This window comes from Miscanthus floridulus, chromosome 1, assembly GCF_019320115.1.
Source record: "Miscanthus floridulus cultivar M001 chromosome 1, ASM1932011v1, whole genome shotgun sequence".
In the NCBI taxonomy this organism is placed as follows: Eukaryota; Viridiplantae; Streptophyta; class Magnoliopsida; order Poales; family Poaceae; genus Miscanthus; species Miscanthus floridulus.
In genome coordinates this window covers 176,491,441-176,504,773 of record NC_089580.1, presented here as the reverse complement: position 1 = coordinate 176,504,773, position 13,333 = coordinate 176,491,441, and the positions used below count along the sequence as shown (strand labels likewise).

General features: G+C 48.8%; 2 protein-coding genes and 1 pseudogene across 4 annotated transcripts; 1 reads left to right on the top strand and 2 right to left on the bottom strand.

Moving 5' to 3' along the window:
• The first annotated feature begins 575 nt into the window (after window positions 1–575).
• LOC136549252 (pentatricopeptide repeat-containing protein At4g37170-like) lies at window positions 576–3,089 on the top strand. Its single transcript, XM_066540495.1, has 2 exons — window positions 576–2,870; window positions 2,953–3,089. The coding sequence occupies exon 1, from the start codon at window positions 621–623 to the stop codon at window positions 2,526–2,528; it is 1,908 nt and encodes a 635-aa protein (XP_066396592.1). The 5' UTR covers window positions 576–620; the 3' UTR covers window positions 2,529–2,870; window positions 2,953–3,089.
• A 147-nt stretch (window positions 3,090–3,236) lies between these two features.
• LOC136549278 (protein NRT1/ PTR FAMILY 8.3-like) lies at window positions 3,237–7,912 on the bottom strand. Of its 3 annotated transcripts, none has more exons than XM_066540518.1 (5): window positions 7,683–7,912; window positions 6,890–6,992; window positions 6,165–6,382; window positions 5,281–5,837; window positions 3,237–4,209 (listed from the first exon to the last, which is right to left on the bottom strand). In XM_066540518.1, the coding sequence occupies exons 1-5, from the start codon at window positions 7,761–7,763 to the stop codon at window positions 3,387–3,389; spliced, it is 1,782 nt and encodes a 593-aa protein (XP_066396615.1). In that variant the 5' UTR covers window positions 7,764–7,912; the 3' UTR covers window positions 3,237–3,386. The 3 variants fall into 3 exon arrangements, with proteins under 3 accessions (XP_066396615.1, XP_066396620.1, XP_066396627.1); XM_066540523.1 differs by having other exon boundaries at window positions 6,890–6,989; window positions 7,683–7,910; XM_066540530.1 differs by lacking the exons at window positions 6,165–6,382; window positions 6,890–6,992.
• Window positions 7,913–11,174: 3,262 nt separating this feature from the next.
• Window positions 11,175–13,008, bottom strand: LOC136503298 (protein NRT1/ PTR FAMILY 8.3-like; annotated as a pseudogene).
• Window positions 13,009–13,333: the final 325 nt, after the last annotated feature.

Sequence of the window (13,333 nt, the reverse complement as noted above, 5' to 3'; positions counted from 1 at the left end):
ATTATTATTTATGGTACATAATTAACATCATTGGAGAGATCTTTGAATCTAATTTTTTAACAAATTTATTTGGAGACACAAATATTACACATATTTTATACAAATTGAGTCAAAGTCGTGGCACGGACACCGAAAACGACAGATAAATTGGGACGGAGGGAGTATCTTTCCACCTCCGTATCTGATAGGTCGATTTTCTTAAGTGCGTAAGTTTTGTAAACTCAAGATTGAGAGTGAGCTTTGAAAACTCTCAAGATTGAGAGTGGGTTTTGAGAAGATTTTCTTAAGTGCGGAAAGTTTGTAAACTCAAGAATGAGAGTGAGTTTTGAAAACTCTCAAGATTGCTGCGGCACCTCGCCGTCGAAAGCCACGGGCTATGTAACTTTTCTCACTTCCCTTAAGGAAGTACATGCTAATGCACGCTTTCGGGAAAAAAAAAAGGTTTTGAGAACTAGTGGAGGTGCTCTCAGCGGCTACAGATTTTAGAAGCCATTGTTTAGCCTTAACAGTATGTTCCTTTTCCTCACCGGCAGCAATGAGTCGCATTCATGGATCACCATTGCCGCTTCCCGCGTATCAGTATTCGCCCAGCTCGTTTAGTTTCACCACGGCGGCCATGCATGCCGTCTCGAGCCGCTATCCGCATGAAGCACCCTTCCTTCTCTGTGTCCGTAACCACGGCGTCCCAGCTCCACGACGCCATCGACCGCCTCCTCCCGCTCCTCCGCGGCGACGCCTCCCACGCCTCCGCGGCGCGCGCGATCGCCGCGGCCGTCGCCTCATTCCGGCCGCCCTCCACGCTCCTATCCAACCGCATCCTCCACCTGCTCTCCTCCCACCCGGCCACTCTCCCGGATGCGGTCGCCCTCCTCTCCTCCCTCCCAAGCACCGATGTGTGCTCCTACAACACCCTCGTCGCGGCGCTCGGCCGCTCCCCGCGCGGCCTCGCCAACGCGCGCGCGCTGTTCGACCAAATGCCCCGGAGGGACCACTTTTCCTGGTCTGCCATCGTCTCCGCCCACGCGCGCCACGGCCAGCCCTGCGCCGCGCTCGCGATCTACCGCCGGATGCTGCGGGAGCCGGTGAGCGCCGGCGCGGACAACGAGTTCACCGCGTCCAGCGCGCTCGCCGCGGCCACGGCTGCCCGGTGCGCGCGCGCGGGGAGGGAGCTGCACTGCCACGTGGTCAGGAGAGGGATCGACGCGGATGCCGTCGTCTGGAGCGCGCTCGCAGACATGTACGCCAAGTGCGGGCGCGTGGACGACGCGAGGAGCGTGTTCGATAGGATGCCCGTTCGGGACGTCGTCTCTTGGACGGCCATGGTGGAGAGGTATTTTGACGCCGGGCGCGATGGTGAAGGCTTCAGGCTCTTCGTGCGCATGCTGAGGAGTGGCATTCAACCGAATGAGTTCACGTACGCGGGGGTTCTGCGTGCTTGCGCAGAATTCACCTCTGAGAAACTCGGAAAGCAGGTGCATGGTCGAATGACAAAGAGCAGGGCAGGGGATTCATGCTTTGCAGAGAGTGCGCTTGTGCACATGTACTCCAAGTACGGCGACATGGGAACTGCAGTGCGTGTCTTTAGGGGGATGCCAAAGCCGGACTTGGTGTCGTGGACAGTCATGATCTCTGGCTATGCACAGAATGGGCAGCCAGATGAGGCATTGCATTCCTTCGACATGTTATTGAGGTCCGGATTCAGGCCTGATCATGTCACCTTTGTTGGTGTTCTATCTGCATGTGCTCACGCTGGCCTGGTCGATAAAGGTCTGGGTATCTTCCATTCGATAAAGGATGAATATGGTATTGAGCACACTGCTGATCATTATGCTTGTGTGATTGATCTCCTCAGCCGGTCAGGCCTGTTTGAGCGAGCAGAAGAGATGATCAACACAATGTCTGTAAAGCCTAACAAGTTCCTATGGGCGTCCTTGCTTGGTGGCTGCCGGATTCATAAGAATGTCTGCCTCGCAAGTTGGGCAGCAGAAGCATTATTTGAAATTGAACCTGAAAATCCAGCAACATATGTTACTCTAGCCAATATTTATGCATCAGTTGGTTTGTTTGATGAAGTTGAGAATACGAGACGGATCATGGAGTTAAAGCGCATTACTAAAATGCCAGCCTCAAGTTGGATTGAAGTTGGGACAAGAGTGCATGTGTTTCTGGTTGGGGATAAGTTGCATCCTCAAGCTGAAGAAATATATGCGCTTCTGAAGAAGCTGTATCTGAAGATGAGGGAAGAAGGGTATGTAGCAGACACCGGATTTGTTCTCCATGATGTAGAAGACGAGCAGAAGCAGCAGGACATTGGTTGTCATAGCGAGCGGCTTGCTGTTGCTTTTGGAATCATTGCTACTCCGAAGGGTGCTCCCATCAAGGTTTTCAAGAATCTGCGCATTTGTGGGGACTGTCATACCACTATTAAGTTAATATCAAAGATTGTGCAGAGAGAGATCATTGTCAGGGACTCTAATAGGTTCCATCACTTCAAGAATGGGAGTTGTTCTTGCAGGGATTATTGGTGATCTGTGCTGCATATACAAGGAAATGGTTTTAACTTTTGACTTTTTAAGACCGGAAATGACTAAGGCCAATGTACGGCAGTACTGATATTGTGGCATTGTTTAGGAAGTTAGCTTTTTGCGGTACCTAGGCAAACTGCAACAAAATGGCACTTGAACCTTTCCTTCTGCAAATTCTGTGATCTTCTGTCTCGAGAGATCTGCCATGGAATACTAAACACTCATTTCGCTTGTTCCTTTGCAGATGGGCATGCACATGCTCCAGCTGTTTCTTTTGTCAAATGCAGAAGAAAGGCGAGGGACTCACAGCCTGACAGAATATCTGTTACGCAAACCTACATGGATGTAGGCTTACTAAACGTTGCACATCCCATCTGTTTGCTGAAGTACCAAAGTTGATGTCTTTCTTTTTGCTGCTCTTTCTTAGTAACAGATCATGTACGTAAGGAGAATGGAATTTGTGGTGTTAAGTTTGGCAGCGAAAGGCTGCTTTGCAATGTTTTTACTTGGATCCATGTATGGTATGGACTATGGAGTATTACTATGAAAGAAATTAAGGCAATCACAATTCAAAAGGCGGAACAGGGTGGCTACATTTCAAGCAAACGAGTAGCACAAAGGCCTACTTTGAACAAACAATTGGAAGCTTTTTCATAGAACAAGGCAATAACTCTACTGCCCTTGGTGTATTTCACAGACAAAGTAATCACAAGATACTTTATTCTGCATGTAATAAATTACAGTAGGATTTGCAATAGAAAGTCAGTCAGTGAATAGCAGGACTTCAGAAGTCTGTACAATGCATTGTATTTGCTAAGTATGGCACCAGGAATCACATTACAAGAGTTCACGTAAATATAATCAAGAGGCTTTCTTATATCTGTATCTCACAGCACAACCCATGTAAACTATCAAATTCACAAAGCTTATCCCTGCAATTAACCAAAAGAACCGGTCGAGATGGCCTTCATTCAGATTGTCAGGGATCCATTCAGGATCTCCTCCCTGAGTTGTAATGTACGCCACCAACGTCAGTATGATGGAGCTTATATAGCTTCCCAGTGAGACTGTAACAAGTGCAAATGCACTACATAAACTCCTCATGGCATCTGGGGCCTGATCGTAAAAGAACTCAGTTTGGCCTATACAAGTAAACACCTCAGCAGCACCCACCAAGAAATATTGTGGTATTTGCCAAAGAATGCTCATTGGAACAGCAGCCTTCTCATGAATAAGACCTTCAGACCTGGCAATCTCTAAACGCTTCAACTCAACAAGAGCTGCAGATACCATCGCAAGAATTGACAGGACTAATCCAATTCCCATCCGCTGTAGCTCCGAAAAACCCTTCTCCCTTCCGGTGAATTTTCTAGCTATTGGCACCAGAATGCGGTCATAAAGTGGAACCCATATGATGACGCTGATTACATCAAAAGTTGAGAGAGATGCAGGAGGAATGTTGAAAGATCCAATGCGCTTGTCAAGAACCATGCCCTGCTCTATGAACATGGAAGAGTTTTGGGCGTAAACAGCACTGAATATGATAGTAGTAGCCCAAATGGGAAACATTCTTATTAGGATCTTCAATTCTTCCACCTGGGTAACTGTGCAAAGCTTCCATGGGTCCGTAAAGGATTCGCTCTTCAGATCAGCAGATGAGATAACAGCAGCTCTATCAAGGAACCTACACAAAAGAGAGGTAGCTAAAATGTTATCGTAGTCACACAACAAATGACAAGTCTGCAAATCAAGCTGCCTACAGGCATAACATACTTGAAAAAATACAATTATGCAAGTAACATGTTTTTTCTGGAACACGTAGGAGAGCTGCGTATCTTTTGTATTAAGAAGGAAAAGAAGGGTACAAGATGCAAGTAACATGTGTCTAGTCCTGTCCTGAGGCTTAAGTTATGTTACCAAACATTGCATTTACAAGCAAGCATTTAACAAGATCACAAGTACACAGTAACAGGTGTCACGATGCATTTGCTTCCTCTATGGAGTTCCAAGTTGATTTGGATTACTATTGGCTACTGAGTATTGACAATTAAGTGGCAGTCACTATTCCTATTCAGTGGCGGATGCAGGATGGGAACAAAAGGGGGGGGGGGGGGGGCTAAATAATGAAGATTTAGGGCTAGGGCTAGGGCTAGGGCTAGAGATTAATGGTGATTTGAGGCTAAGTAACCGTGGTCTAATGAAGAAATCAGGCTCACTAGGGGGGGTTGTAGCCCCGGCAGCCCCCCCTTTGGATCTGCCCCTGTTCCTATTGTATTGGATGTCTAATAGAACTACAACATACTACTACTCTTTGTCACAAACTCACAAAGAAGTGTTGTTTAGGACATTGGCAATTTGAAATGGTCCCCCAAAAAAGCAACTTTTACAACTAATTTCGGCTGCAATATATTGTTATCAAACTACTTCAGTACTTTTCAAGATAAATAAACTCGTACCATTATTTCATTCTGAACATATGAAATATATTGTGGCCAAAGTATGGATAATTCAATTGTATGGGAGAAAGTATCATGGTTGTCTGATCCCATGAATAATTCCTATTTATTTTTCATTGCATTTATGTACTTATTTTCCAGTATCCTCAAGTTGAGACAGTAAAAAGTTTGTAGTGAAGTTCAATGTCTTTATGCATATAATAAGTACTGTCATTTCCAAAGATTACATAAATGCGGTGCCTCATGATACTGAAACTAAAGTAGTAAGTAGTGACTCCATCACAGAGAATGAGAATTACTCGAGCTCATTTGTGTGCTCCAGCTTCCGGCTTCCCTCAATTGCTGAAGTTTGGCCATCAACTTCATAAAGGTGAGATGTATCATGTGGCACTTCAATGTGCCACTTACGAAATGCTGCTATAACTACCTGACACACTCTTATGAGTGGACTCCCACCAGGTTTTTGGAATCTGTACTTATTTGAAGCTGTGAAGAAGAATGAAATAGCTAATGCCATGAATATAGTAGGAATCGCAAATCCTATTCCCCAACCAGTGTTATCTTGTATCCACACTATGATAGTGCCTGATATGAATGAACCAATATTTATACAGAAGTAGAACCAATTGAAGAAGGAACCCTTCTTAGCTCTCTCTGCTGGGTCAGTGTCATCAAATTGATCAGCTCCAAAGGAGGAGACACAAGGTTTGATACCTCCAGTCCCTAGGGCTATCATATAGAGACCAACAAAAAATATGCCATACTGAAGTAAGCTTGCTTCTGGACAAACTGTTCTTAAACATGAAGGTGGCTGCAATGTTGGGACTGATGCTGACAGCGTCAAAATAGCCAGGCCCTTCAGTAAAGAAAAAAGAAGTCATATACTTGATTTAACTAGTGCTTCAGGCAAGGGTAGACATTTATTTCACATGATAAAAAATATAAGAAAATGAAAATATTAAAATGTTCAAGTTAATCTGAGTCTGACACTAATGATGCAATCCAATATCCTACATGTTCATTTTTAATGCTCAGTGGGCTCCACAATTTAAAAATAAAGATTATCCATAAATTATTAAGTAGTATATGCCACAAAGATTTTATTTTGTTTTCTAAGTTAGCATGGGATGGATATTGTACTAAAATATGGTTATTACTTGGGTGGCAATATCTTTGTACTTACAATAAAGTAAACTGATGAGAAAACAGCAATTGTCCAGTATTTCCCCCAATGAGAATCTGCTAAGATGGCTCCAACAAGGGGAGTGAGATAGCATGTCCCTTGCCAAGTGGTGACATGTCTTGCAGCCTCGAGGTTGCCTAGATGAAGCTTCACTTTCAAATAAGTAACTAAGTTTTTCGCAATTCCGTAGTAGGCCAACCTTTCACAACACTCATTCCCTGTCAAAAGACTAGCAATGCTGAAACTTGGCAAAACTTGTTTCTGGATTTATAAAGTGCAGGAATGCTTCAATTTACCATATGATCTGTAATATGGGTTAGTCTTGAAACGTGTTGTGCTATATGACTGACTGTTCTGGCTAATGCTGAATATATGATTTTCCTGAGGATATAAATTTCATGTACAATGCAGATGTTTGGAGAGATGCTTTACAGAAAAAAAAATCAAGGATTTTCTTTTGGTTATCCTGCAGCACGGTGCCTGCCAAGTGCCTATGGAGAATCTTAGGTATGTGAAACTATATAAGCACTTGTAAGAAGAGGTGAACATGTTGGAAGTTTGACCTCCTAAGCAAAACAAAATCACATATTACACATTAACAATGGATAGTTGAGATTATTAATGTGATCATATATCAAACCGAAGAATAGTGTAGGTAACAGAATATGAACATGCCAAATTATGCGCCAAAGTTTTCTGGCATATGCATCTGCCAAAAAAATTACCTAGGATGAAAAAACATGCTTTCCAATTGCCTGTAGTGCGCTTTAATGCAGGGCGCCCTTTGACATCAACAGATCCATCACCTGTGTAAAGGCCAGCGTCCTGCTAAAAGGTAACACTAGCACTTAGGCTTAAACCACCTAAGGCCCTGATCATTTTGCTCTAAAACCAAGGGGATTGGGAGGGATTGAGGGGGATTAAATCCTCTACAAGTCAAAATCCTCCTCAATCACCTCCAATCCCCCTCAATTCCCATGGTTTAGGGATGAAACGAACAAGGCCTAAATGGATTACATACACTTTCGTAATGCTTTAGCAGTACTACTATTTTTATCCTCCAAAAAAAGAAAGACAAAGAAAAAGGAAAGGCACTTAATTGCTTCCCATCAATCTTCCCAACATAGGCAAACAGTTATGAATTAACGGTAGGCGTTCAACAAATCCCTGTCGAAATGGAACTACACATTTATTTTGGGCAGTCGGATTTTCCACCCACTTGCCTGAACTCCGAATTAGCATCAAATACATTACCATGCAAAACATGGCATCACAATTTTTCTCGAACAGAAAACATGGCATCACAAATTCATAAACAGAAAGTGAAGAACTCTGAATGCCTCACAAGTTTTGACTTGAACTCGAGGGATGGATTCCTCAAGCAGGAATTTTCGTTAAACAAAGAAAGGAACAAAATAGCTGGCCCGGAAAGGAATACTAACTGAATCTCACAGACTGGCTACGATAAACTACGGGATGGAATTTGAACCACAGAGAGATGGTAATCGGGGAGTTCACCTGTGGAAGTGGAAGGAGGAGCGGTTCGTGGTCCCCACCTCCACCCTCTTCTTGTAACAGCAGTCCTGCTGCCTCATCCATGGAGAGTTGGAGACAGAGGGCCTCCCCCAACCCCAAGTCCGGTCCACGGTCCACGGGAACAGCCGGAGCGGATCAAAAAGCTCCGCACTGGCAACGCTCTGTCTTCGTCTGACAGGGCGGCTTTCATTCATTTCACGTCACGATAGAGAAAAATAATTGGGTAGGAGGGTCTCAGACGGAGTGGACCGCGGCAGTCAATTCATACAGATTCGGAGACGCGATTTGGAATTGCCAGAGCAGTATTCCGATACCCATCTACGGAGCAGTGGCCCTGTTTGGATACTCTAGCACAGCTAGAGGTTAGAGTTAGTTTCTAGCTCAGGATTAGCCCTAAACTAACTCTAGCTTAAGAGATGTTTGGATACAAGGGTTAAAATGATAATAAATGTGCTTTCCAAATCATTGGTGCGGGTGAAAGTAGAGAGAAAATAGTGGACCCCACCTCAAATAGCCCCAACTAGCCCAAATAATCATCTCTTTAGGGGGATAGTTTTTTAGGGTGGGCTAGTTGCAAATAACCCACTCTAGCCCTCCTGTTTGGCTACTTTAGGGCTAATTGAACTTCAACTAGCCCAAACTAGCTCTAACCCATGGATCCAAACAGGGCCAGTATATTGGTGTAACATTTCAGACTTTGATTTGATAATGTAGTGATATAATAATTATGTATGATATATTATAGAGTAAAATACCCCATGAGTCCTTCAATTTTGAGGCCTTCCCACCTAGATTCTCAAACTAGAAAAACAACTATCTAGGTCTCTAATCTCCTGTCATCGCGCACCAAAGATCCAAAGCCCGCCACGCAAGCGCCAACGGCCGACGGTGCAACAATGGTAGCTGTGTACCGTGGCTGCGCAATTTTTTTTTCCAAAACCCCCCTGTCTAAGCTCCAGAATTGTCGTATCCCGAGAGCATGGCGGCCATGACGCGCTCCCTGGACACCGCCACCGCCGTCAGGACAAGCTCGCACGCACGGCGCTCCGCCGCGTCGTCGAAGAGCATGTCCCGCGCCACCAAGACGAGCTCGCACGCGCGGCGCTCCGCCCCGTCGTCGAAGAGCATGTAGACGGGCACGGGCACCGCGCCGGTGTCAACCGCCTTGACGCGGTTGCGTCCCCATGCCGTTGTGCGCACAAGCACGTGCAGCGCCGCCTTGGCCGTAGACCTGGAGACCGGCGTGTCGCGGAGCAGCTCCACGCCCTCCCTGAACCGGCATCACGCACGGGCGCCGCCATCCTCCTCCTGGGCATCCCCACGCGCTCGAGTCCGGCTCCGGCGCGGCGTCAGTCGAGCACGCATGCGCGCGACGGGGTGGCCATGCTCCTGACCGCATTTGCCGGCGGCACCCCGGCGGCGCAGGCGGCGGCAGACGGGCTGCGGCCAGACTGCACCTCCTCCACTACCACCACCTTGTCTGCCAGCACAGCAACAGGCTCTCTGTTCCTCCACCGCGGACCCACGGCTGCCGCCCACGCTCGAGCCTCACGCAACACAAGCGCCACGTCCAAGCCTCGGTGCCGCCTCCGACCCGCGCGCTCCATGCGCCGCGGCTGGACCCCGCTACCAAGCCCCGCTTCTCCTCCTCGCGCGACCCTGCACGCGCACGCGCCCGCTCACACGGCTGCTCAGTGCTCACCCACACGCGCCTGCTCGGCGCCCCTGCTCCGGGTTCGTACGCGGCGGCCTTGCGGAATAGTGGGTTCTCGGCGCCGTGGCACCAGCACCTGGCACCGGCGAGCGCGAGGGCGACGTACGCGAGCACGCCGCCGGCGCTCGCGGCGTGCAGTGGTGCACGCCTCCAACGGCGCCTGCTCGCGTGTCCTCGCTCGCGTTCACGGAGATGGCCGCCGGCAGCACGGAGGTGGCAGCTACGGGGCCCGTGAGGTTCACGCGGTGGCGGTGACGCGCGGTCGGGGCCACAGCCTCGGGCAGAGCGCGGCTGCCCGGGAGCGCACGCCCATGGCGGTGGCGGGGCGCCGGCGCCGGCGAAGAGTGTGGCCGAGGATGGGTGCTCCGGGTGTGCCTTGTTACGTTGCAGCTGGTCGTGCTGACGGTGAGGCGTGGGGTGTCTCGGCTACAGCGGAACGGCGGCGGCAGATTGCGAGCTCGTGTCCGGCGACCATGGCGGCCGTGCCCGCGACAAGTAGGGAGAGCGAGAGGGAGAAGAAGAAGGCTAGGACGAGAGAGTGGAGGTGAGTGCGAGCTTGGCTAAGCCTTAAGGCGTGCAGGCGGCGAGCTCCACGCGCCGGAACCCCGCCGCGTTCCTGGACGCCATCCCGCAGCTGGTGTGGATGCTGGAGGCGAAGCCCGTGGCCGCGTCGAGCAGCCTCGGATGCCGTGACGACGCCCCATAGTGCAGCGTCCACCTGGACCCGGAGGTGCGCGGGCGGCGAGGGGAGCTGCATGGGCACAGCCATCCTCGTGGGCATCCCCACCCGACTTGGAAGCGAGAAAGAGAAATGGGACATGGTTTTTTTTGAAAAGTTGGCATGGCCACAGCGTCCAGCTGCCAAAGTGGCACTGCCACGTCGGATGCTATGCTGACGTAGTTGGTTTTGGACCATTGATGCACCGAGGTAGTAGTTTAGTTCGAGGATCAAGGTGGGAAGACCCTAAAAGTTTGAGGACCAGGTGGCATTTTACTTTATATTATATATGATTTAGCTATAGAGCCTGATCCCTTCGGCTAACAGTTAGCCGCTTAAGTTTTAGCCAGATGGACCATATCAAACTAACCATCATTTCGCTAGTCGAAGAAAACGAACTATCAAGAGCTAAAAGTGGCGGAGAAAAAAAATGTATTCTGCCCTCCATCTCTCTCCTCTCTCTCAGACACACCTCGCAGTGGGCGACGAGGTCCGCGCCTCGTCTTTGATCCTCGCAGTGCTCGGGTGAACAAATGGAGGTGGTGGAGGACGAGGCCCTAGCCCCGTGATCCGCGTCGCCATCGATCTCCGTGGTGGCCTTGCGTAAGCCGCTGTCGATTCGTGCCTTCGCTCTTACCTCTGCTTTGAACTCCCTGTGTTGCTACACACCTTCTTTCTCGTCGGCAGCAGATTGGAGGTTATGGACAAGACCTGCTGGGGTTGTGGACGGTCTGACGAAGCGGGATCCCAGTGTCGCCTCGCCGACGGATCTGACGAAGCTGGTTTGCTTGCTGGATCCCACCTCGGCCCTCTCCGTTTCAAATTATAAGTTGTTTTTTGCTTTTCTAAATACATAGTTTTTATTATATATCTAGACATGGTATATATCTACGTAGTAAAATCTACGTATGTAGAAAACTAAAATGACTTACAATCTGAAATAGAGGGAATACATGATTGAAATATTATTATCACGTCGCTTGGAATCATACATGAATCTAACGAAACATATAAACCAACGATCTTCCTTGCCGGTTTGAATCTAAACGTTCTTGCGCTTGTACCGCCTTGCGCAGCACACGAAAACCGCCAGGTTGAGCGAGCTGAGTGCCGCGAGGAGCCAGAAGAAGCGATCTAGGTGGGCTTTGTTAAGGTCATCACTGGGTATCCACCCGGTCTTGCCGCCCCTTGTCGTGACACACACCACCGTGGTCACCACGAGCGAGCTCAAGTAGCTCCCGAGCGCCACGGTCAGCAGGCTCAGCGCCGAGCACAGGCTCCGCATCGACGCCGGAGCCTCGTTGTAGAAGAACTCCGCCTGCCCAACGCATGCGAACACGACGCTGGCGCCCACCAGGAAGTACTGCGGCACCTGCCAAAGGATGCTCATCGACGCCTGGCCCTCTCCGTGCGCGCTCGCCAGGCGCCGCGTCTCGACCAGCGCCGCGGTCACCATCACCGTGATCGACAGGAGCAGTCCGGTGCCAAAGCGCTGCAGCTCCGAGATCCCCCGAGCATTGCCGGTGAGGCGTCTGGCTGCCGGGACGACGACCCGGTCGTAGACAGGGACCTAGATGAGGGCGCTGACGGCGTTGAACGACGCCAACGACGCCGGCGGGATGCCGAACGCACCGATGTGCTTGTTCATTGTCCTTTCTTGCTCCAGGAATGTCGAGGAGAACTGTGCCATGACGGCGAAGAACACGATCCCGTTGGCCCAGATGGACAGCATCCCGATGATCACCTTCAGCTCTTCTACTTGCGTCACGGTGCAGAGCCTCCATGGATCATAGCCAGACAACTCTTCAGTAGATGAGACGACCACTGCAGCCTTATCAAGAAATCTACGCAAAGAAATTGCCTGCCAGGTCAGAGAAACATGGGGCCTATGGAAGGAGTGTACACTGTATCGAGGCAACTAATGTACCTAAGAACTAGTGTGTGAGGTAGCTCGTGGAGAAGAGAATCATCTCGCGGCAAGCCTACATTCCATTTGCGAATAGCTGCAACTATGACCTAAAAAACTCTTACAATTGGACTCCCCAAAGGCTTTTGGACCCTGTACTTATTGGAGCCCATCAAGAAGCTTGCAATGGCCAACACGATGAACAGCGTTGGGAGCCAGAGGCCAACCGCCCACCCGTAATGATGTTGCACCCACACAACACCGGTGCCTGCGATGAAGCTGCCAATGTTGATTGCGAAGAAGAACCAGTTAAAGGAGTTCTTTTTCAGCCTCTCAGCCGGGCTGCTGTCATCGAATTGATCAGCGCCGAATGATGAAACGCAGGGCTTGATGCCACCAGCTCCTATGGCCATCATGTAGAGGCCAAGGAAGAACACAACGGACTGAGATGGACCATGCACCTTCAGGAACGACGCTGAAATAGACATTGCAGCCATCCCCTGTCAACACGAAAACGAACTGGTTAGGTGTGTTTGGTAGGTCTACCAATGGGTGCGGCTTGTGTGCTTACAAGCAGATAGACTGTGAAGAAAGCTACTGTAGCCAGGTATCTGCCCAGATAAGAACCTGCTATTATCGCTCCAGCTAGCGGCGCGATGTAGCACGTCCCCTGCCAATTTGTATAGTTTCTTGCTGCCACAACATTGCTTTCGTGCAGCAACGTCTTGAGAAATGTCACCAAGTTGAACTGGATTCCATAGTATGCCAGCTCCTCAAAGCATAGGTTCACTGCAAATTGCAGGAGAACACAAAAGGATGTTGTTCATGGGAGAACGTATCAGAGGTCTGAATAGAAAGCTGGAACAAGCGAATTGAAGCTTCAAAGCCTCAGCGTTTTGAGCAATCTCTTGCTTTAGAGATGTTTGAGATTTCATAATTTGTGATCACCTAAGATGTAACTGCATGCTCTCCAACTGTCGGTATGGTCTTTTGTTCGCTCGGTGCCAGTCATCCTTTCGCTTATATGTTCCATTGAATTCTGCAATAACACATACCAAATTCCTTTTATTAGTATGCTATGTACAAGTACGAGATGACTGGGCCTAGAATTAGAATTAAATATGTGCACCTTCATCTTCAAAAATAGTTTGTAAGGCCAAATGGAAACAGAAACAAGTTTATCACTAAGTAAAAAGAGAAACAAAGAACGATGGATTGTAAGCCTGGAGACCAAATTGTCGGTAGATATAGAAGAACTAACAGCTTTTCTCCCCTTGCTTCTTAATTCGAAAGAC

What these genes read in the sequence shown, in the direction of transcription:
- LOC136549252 (XM_066540495.1), top strand. Translation starts at nt 621, where the DNA reads ATGCCGTCTCGAGCCGCTATCCGCATGAAGCACCCTTCCTTCTCTGTG.
- LOC136549278 (XM_066540518.1), bottom strand. Translation starts at nt 7,763, where the DNA reads ATGGATGAGGCAGCAGGACTGCTGTTACAAGAAGAGGGTGGAGGTGGG. An exon ending in TCCTCCTTCCACTTCCACAG is followed by an intron (nt 6,993 to 7,682) that starts GTGAACTCCCCG and finishes GTTACCTTTTAG; the next exon opens with CAGGACGCTGGCCTTTACAC. An exon ending in AGCATGTTTTTTCATCCTAG is followed by an intron (nt 6,383 to 6,889) that starts GTAATTTTTTTG and finishes GTCTTTTGACAG; the next exon opens with GGAATGAGTGTTGTGAAAGG.